The sequence below is a fragment of the Euprymna scolopes genome, chromosome 34 (genome assembly GCF_053919585.1).
Source record: "Euprymna scolopes isolate OS-2025 chromosome 34, ASM5391958v1, whole genome shotgun sequence".
NCBI lineage: Eukaryota > Metazoa > Mollusca > Cephalopoda > Sepiida > Sepiolidae > Euprymna > Euprymna scolopes.
This window is the reverse complement of record NC_136515.1, coordinates 67070106-67077605: the sequence shown is the minus strand read 5'-3', so window position 1 is coordinate 67077605 and position 7500 is coordinate 67070106. Positions and strand designations below refer to the sequence as shown.

Here is a 7500-nt window from a genome sequence, read left to right as displayed (position 1 = left end):
TAAAGTTTAACTTTAATAGGCCGGGGTCAGTCTGTTTGTATCTGGACTGCCAGAAGGACTTGGCTGGAATCTTCATTTGTTGGAGTTGACCAAGATGCAAAATTGAAGGACTGGGTAAGGCCGTTGTTGATGTTGAACCTGGGAGATTAAACAAACAAGTAATATAAGAATAACTTCTCTCTCTTTTTCTGTAAAGTATAGTAACCATGTAGAATTAGGATTGAGCTATTGGTATTTTCCAGGCAGTACCCCTCCCACTCTGCGTCCCTCGTCAAAAAAGAAATTTAAGGAACGAGTTTTGTATAGTCGGTTCTTTCTGAAAACGATGTATATGCTTATCTTTTTTTCACGTTATTGTATAATCATGTTTGTTGCACTGCTACAAAGTTGGGCGCTGCTTATAAACATATAAACTTTAGCTTGTTCAAGCCGTCTTGACAATCAAACACGGAGACGGTTTCATAACAATACTATTTACTTAATTATTATTTCGCCTTTAAATGGTCGTCGAACGTGATGAGCAAGGAAGGTGAAAGATGAGGCTGTTGCTGACCAACTAACGACGTTACAATCACGCTTTTCTCAACGTCTCTCTCTCTCTCTTTCCCTCTGTTCGTATATCTTTTATTAACAATTTCTTCCTTTGTTTCACCAGAGGTCAATATGTATGTACAATTCCGACCTGGTATTTTATTTGTTCTTTGGTAACACAAATTTGGGAGTGCGCACGATCTCCAAGTTACTTTTTTCAACACCAGTATTTTATTTAATTTTCTGTTTATGAGCGATTATGGAGACTACAAAGATGTGGCTCTATCACTACTTATTTTTAAATGATTTAGTTCGAAAAACAAGTTAAAACGCCAGAAAAATGAGTGCAAAAAGGGGGGGTATAAATTCTGACCCCCACCCCCACCCCCAAATGTTCGAAATAAAAATACCCTCTCTAAAATGTTCGAAATAAAAATACCCTCTCTAAAATACATATTTTTCATTGACTCCTTTAATGGCAAATTGAAACTCCTTCCCGCCAAGAAAAAGTCTGCAAGAAAACAGTGTCAAAAATTGAAAACAAGGCTGCCCGAAGAAATCGACGATATGGCAGCCATATTGGTTGAGAAATTCGAAAGATTGTAAAAAAATAAATATCTATTTTATTTGGGCAAAAATAATCATAAAAAAGAGGGGAGGGGATCTTATTAAAAAGTAAAAAAAAATGTTCTTTATTTGCTACCAGTTGTTTGTTATATAAAAAAAAAAAATATTTATTCACGAAACTGATTGTATTTTGACTGTCTTAAAGTTTCGTAAAAATTGTCCAACAGTTATTTATTGGTTTTTCTTTGTAACAACAAGTAAAATATTGTTTTTATTTTTCAATTAATTTTTCATTGAATTAATAACAAATAAAACCTTTCATTAAAAAAAAAATCTGCGCATAAATATCACTAAAATTTTGTTTGGGGTATAATTCTATGAAAAATAGTTCAGTTTTGTAACAGCAATTACCTATAGAAACAAGCCAGTTTGGAGACGGGAGTGGTTCTATAAAAAAATAGTCTAGTTTAGAGACGGGAGTGATTCTATGAAAAAAGTAGTCTAGTTTAGAGACGGGAGTGATTCTATAAAAAAAAATAGTCTAGTTTAGAGATGGGAGTGATTCTATAAAAATAGTATAGTTTAGAAACGGAGATGATTTTACAATAAATAACTAGATAAATAAATAAAACGTAGTCTAGTTTAGAGACGGGAGTGATTCTATAAAAAATAGTCTAGTTTAGAGACGGGTGTGATTCTATAATAAAATAGTCTAGTTTACAGACGGGGATGATTCTACAAAAAAATAAATAGATAAAACTTGTCTAGTTTAGAGACGAAAGTGATTCTATAAAAATATGAAGAAAAGAACAAATAAAACAAATGGGCAAACGAATAAAATAAAATGCGAAATCTTGAAGAGTAACTTTTTTTCTCATTGCATTGTTATTGCTATCATTGCGCCCTCTCTCGTCCCTCACCCGCAATTCCACCCATTCAACACCCGTGTTTTTATTGCCAAGAGCACGCTGCCCTTGTCACCTAATCGTTGAGGATTTGCAGCTGGGGGAGTTGACAGCCAGTGTGCACGATGTCAATAGAACAATGGATAGTCGGGTATGGAGGGGGTGTTCGGTTTTGTTTGGATGGCATCGTCAAAGGAATGGCATCTTAGAAAGATACAAATAGTCTCTAGCGTTCCAGGCGGAATGGAAAGTGGAACTGATGCTCTCAGGAGAGATCCTTGTGTTGTCAGTGCAAGACAGTTTTGTTTTCTTTTGTGCTTGGCTGGATTCTGCCAAGAATGATAGTTTCGGTAAAAATGCTAACCGAAAAGGAATGAGGATGAAGATTGCTAACAAAACGATAATGCAAATAAACAAAAACAAGGCTATTACGCTTAGGAATTTTTAAGATGCGGATTGGTTACTCGTATTATTTTTATTCCGTGGCGCAGTGGTAAGAGTACTTGGAATAATCAATTGGGAAAAGTGATTTTCTGATTAAGGTTGAAGGTTCAATTCTCAGTGTTGGCGACCGAAAAATACAATTGCGAATTACTTAGGACCTCTATCCAGTCGTGGCAGACGGAACAGGAATATGATATACTCGTGAAATAAATAAAAGGTTCTGCTCGAAATTCCGTCCAAATCTCCGAGGTCGACAGAACCATTCCCGAATTCGACAAGATACACCTGAAGATGGTCGGAGGTTACATCGAGCGAAACGTTGTGGAAATGACATTTAAGATTAGATCAGTAGTCTGAAGAATTCAAATAATATGAAAAAAGACTTGGATTCTTCTTCTCTAAAGTGTTATTTTCACAATGTTGTGTTCGATTTAACCTCCCGACTTCTTCGGGTGTATCTTGTCGAACTCGGGAATCTTTCTGTCGAACTCAGCAATCTTTCAGACGAACTTAGTAATTTGCACGGAATTTCGAACGAAACCGCAAGGACACGTCATAGATGATGAAGTAGAAATTGGATTGAATAAAGCGTCCTGTTCCAAATCCCGTGCAGAATTCCTTTCCAAGGACTCTTTTAACCATTTCTGACCTGACTTATGATAAAGATGATTAAAAAATATTTATTATAAATATGATGTAGATGATTAAAAAATATTCTTGTTAATTTTAGTTAGTAATTAAGGTAATGATACTATGATTTTTAGACTTTTTCACTATAACGATATTTCATTCTAAAATTAGACTACCACTGAGAAGTTTTGCATTTCATAAACTCACCTTTATTATTATCCATTGTGCCTGAAAAAAAGTGTATTCATGACAACAAACAAAATCCCACACTCTCTGAGACAAATTGCAGCATACTGAATGTAAGCAATTTTAGTTGCGATTTGGAGGTATCTGGCATCTACCCAGATACTGAACTAATACGTATAAGGCGTGTTTGAATAATTTTCTTCTTTATTTATGTCGTTATATTCATTTATTTACGATTAAACGAATTAGTCCAATCATGTCATAAAGAGTTAATCTTTTGGTGGTGATGGTGGGGGGGGATATATAAAAAAGAAACTCTCAAGCTCAGGTCGAGTTGTTGATCGCGGATGTTCTGTCATTTCTTGGCTTAGGTGACATGATTACTAAAATATTATTGGAACTTTTGCGATATCGGTCGGAATTTGAGATATTAAACATTTCAGAAAAAAAGAAAACCTTTGTGTTTTTTTCTGAAATTTCTGATTTTTTTTTAATTTGCATTTTAACCCCAAACAAGACACATTGTCACTTTGATGTAGGGGGCTACAATCAGGGACATAAGCAACTGATGTACTAGGTAGGGAGTTGAGCAATAAGATGCCGGTTAACGTTACACTTGAACTTCTGCATGTCAGTACAGTTGGGGAAGCAGGGAGCCAGAATGGATTTCCAATGTCTAGCGGTTCTGGGGAAGAAACTACTGGAGCAGAAAGCTCTCTTACATCTAGGGATCTCTACTGTGAAGGGGTGGGATTTAGCTGCTTGTCGGGTTTGTCGATAGTATTTACGTCGTGGGGGCACAAGTGATTGCAGTGCTTGTAGAACAGGCAGAAGGACGCAATATTCCGTCGGTGGGACAGAGGCTGAAGCTTAGATGACAGTTCAGGACCTATCAGGTTGGAGACTCTCTTTTGGGCCTTGTCTGTGAGCGAGAGACTAGCAGCAGATGCACCAACCCAAATATGACAACAATACTCTATACATGGGCGAATGGTGGCCTTATAGAGGTACAGGATACTTTAGGGCATTAGTAGCTTTCTAGCACGGTAGAGAGAGCCTACCTTCTTCGCAGCAGTCATGGCAATGCTCTCAATGTAATTGTTCGAACTCATGTTTCCTGTGAACGTTAGGCCGAAGAGTTTAGAAGATGTACTTTCAGATAAAGAGTCTTTGGCCATTGTTATCGGTGTTAGAAAAGGTTTCTTGTAATTATTAAAGAAAACAAATTTAGTATTGGCAGCATTGAATGTGACCATTCATTTTGCAGGAATGTTCTACGTACCTCGATTTCTACTTCTCAATGTACTGTGACCTCCTCCACTATATGATGAGTTGAAAGCTCCATCACTGTGATGAGGACTTGAATCTGTAGCTACTCTTTCTCTTTCTTCAAATACCAACATGGCTGCAAGAAGAAAAAAACACAACATAATTAATTGCACGTACATTTATATAGATACAAGACGATCACGGCTTATCTGTGATTTTTTTTTTTTTTTTTGATACCGTGATCATTCCCTTACATCAGTATTTCTGACGTTAATAGAGATTTTTCGGTACTCATGCAGAGAGTGATCCGTGCTGAAATAATAACGTTATTATTTAAAAAGCCATTCTTAACATGTAGAGAGGAGGGTGTTTTGTACCTATTCTGTACTTTAACCTTACAATTGAATAAAAAAAAACATATCATAAAACTTTAATTAAACGTGGAAATACGATTTTAAAAAAATAGCGCGGATCACTCTCTGCATTAGCACTGATTTTTAAAATAAACTTTCTGGAATAAAAACCCGATTTCTCCTTCGGAATTTCTTTTAGGAGAGATTTGATTATCCGTATTATATACATTCTTCGGACTTGTGCTCTTATTTTCACAGCGTTCTGGCACAGGCAACCCCCGACCTTCTTTAGATGTATATTGTCGAACTCGGCAATCTTTCTGTTGAATTCGAGAATCTGCACGGAATTTCGAACGGAACAGCCAGTATCCATTATAGCTGACAAAACAGAACGTGGATTAAAATACAAGGTTCCGTTCAAAAATCAGTGCAGATCCCTTTTTCGTTTTAATAGATACCGTGATCTTTTCGTTATACCAGTATTCATAAATTAAAACGCGCTTTCATATTAAGAGTGTTCAATAAAAAAGAGCCAAATATTACATACCTTCTACACTGAACATGTTAATGCTTCGGAAAATTGGTTGTATTGCAAAGAACAGAATTACATGTGTATTGACCGTATATGATTTGTGGAATGGCGCCATTATTAGTTGATGCCATTGCAAACAAATATTTCTATCAATCAGTAGTCTGGCTTTTAGTCATTATGGCTGACAATTTTTGCCACTCACCAGAATCAATTTCCTGGACAGACACGAAAAGTGTAGTTTGAAAAATTATAGATGCTGACAAGATAAAAAAAAAAAAAATCGAAAACAAAAAAAACAAAAACGATTCCTCTTTAATGAAAGCACCAATAATGGAATCGATTTTTATGATAATTGTTAGACCTGATCGTAAAGTACGGCACAGTCACGTTGACACACTGGTTCTCGCCAGATCACCGAAGTTAAGCAACGTTGAGCCTGGCCAGTACCAGATGGGTGGCCATTTGAGAAGGCTAGGCGCTTCTAGGAAGGTTGGACGTGGGGCCAGCACCCTTACCCCGTAAAAAGAACTCAGTCGCTACAAAAGCATCTACAAAGTTGTAGATGGTCTATGCCCCTTAGGGGCTCAAGGGTATGAGGGGTAGTGATCGTAAAACATCATGGATTATGTAGATATGTGTACAACATCTTGGATGTTATCATTATGCGCCCCGATGTTAACTACTGAGTGAAACAATAAAATTGTTGCCCTAGAAAAGATGACATGACTCCATTTCCGTTTAATGAAAACCAGTTTTCTTCTTTTTTTTTTTTTTTGCAAACCATTTACTCGTTCGCCAGATGTTTACAAATCCCAAGTCTGAGCCTTCTGCCATGTCTCAAAAGTGATACAATGTTCAACGAGTGAGGTCAGAGATGCGCCACTGCACAACTCATGCTCTCTAGCGGTCCAAGTTATGACAACAGGACCATAGCCAACACCCTCAAAATGCATCGCTGGATTACCACGAAAAACCTTGATTTTTCCAGGGTGATGAAAACAAAGTTTCCTGTCACTCTTATGGTCTTTGGTGTTGTTTCAAGTGAAGGCCACATCATGCCACCTCATATCTTCAAAGTCAGCTGGAAAGTCAACACCAAAGTGTATTTGGATGTGCTGAAGAATGTGGTGATCCCCTTCTGTAATCTGGCAAACTCTAGATGTTATAACAGGAGTCGATACCGGCCCACGAGTCGAAAGGGACCTAGTCTTGACTTCAGAATTAGCACTATGACGTGTATCCTTATCTCACTGGCCCCGGTCCTCCTCAGACCACAACCCGCTGGACTACTTCGTATGGACATATGTCGAGAATATCACCAACATGGCCTGTATTCTACATAAGTACCCAGAATTTTTCCGAGCTGACTATAACATGGCCGTTTTCAAGTCAAATATAAACAAATGCCTACTGAACTGTTCTTTTAAATAAACAAGCACTACCCAAGTTCCACATTCACTGATCATCACGGTTTTAACAAACGGCCACCTGACACTCGTTAACTCTTATCCTCTAGTGGCTTGTGCATTTTGAAAACCATGGTCTTGTAAAAATCAAAAGTCAATGTGATTAATCAATGCCAGTACTCTCATCTTCCATCTTTCATCGGCTTACAATCACCACAATCATAAACCGATATCTTGGAATGGCTTTTCGGCTTGACGTGCTGATCCAATAGCTGAAAAAGATAGGTTGACGCAAACTTTGGTGATCAGATATGTGTTATGTTTAGTTAAAATACATTGAAGCATAACATGACTGACTCACAGAATATATATATATATATATATATATATATATATATACATACACATATCTATATACATACATACATATATCTATATATATATACATACATATATATCTATATATATACATACATATATCTATATATATATACATACATATATCTATATATATATATACATACATATATCTATATATATATATACATACATATATCTATATATATATACATACATATATCTATATATATATACGTACATATATCTATATATATATACATACATACATATATCTATATATATACATACATACATATATCTATATATATACATACATA

General features: G+C 36.2%; 1 protein-coding gene across 20 annotated transcripts in view; it reads right to left on the bottom strand.

The window, feature by feature from the left end:
* LOC145259277 (teneurin-m-like) overlaps positions 1-7500 on the bottom strand; it is a 694747-nt gene that overhangs the window by 314125 nt on the left and 373122 nt on the right. For all 20 annotated transcript variants that reach the window (XM_080117118.1, XM_080117125.1, XM_080117123.1 and 17 more), the window contains 2 exons: positions 4546-4668; positions 1-138 (listed from right to left, as the gene is read on the bottom strand). The exon at positions 1-138 is cut by the window's left edge and continues 122 nt beyond it. In XM_080117118.1, coding sequence (XP_079973244.1) covers positions 1-138; positions 4546-4668 — 261 coding nt within the window. The remainder of the gene's footprint in view (positions 139-4545; positions 4669-7500) is intronic.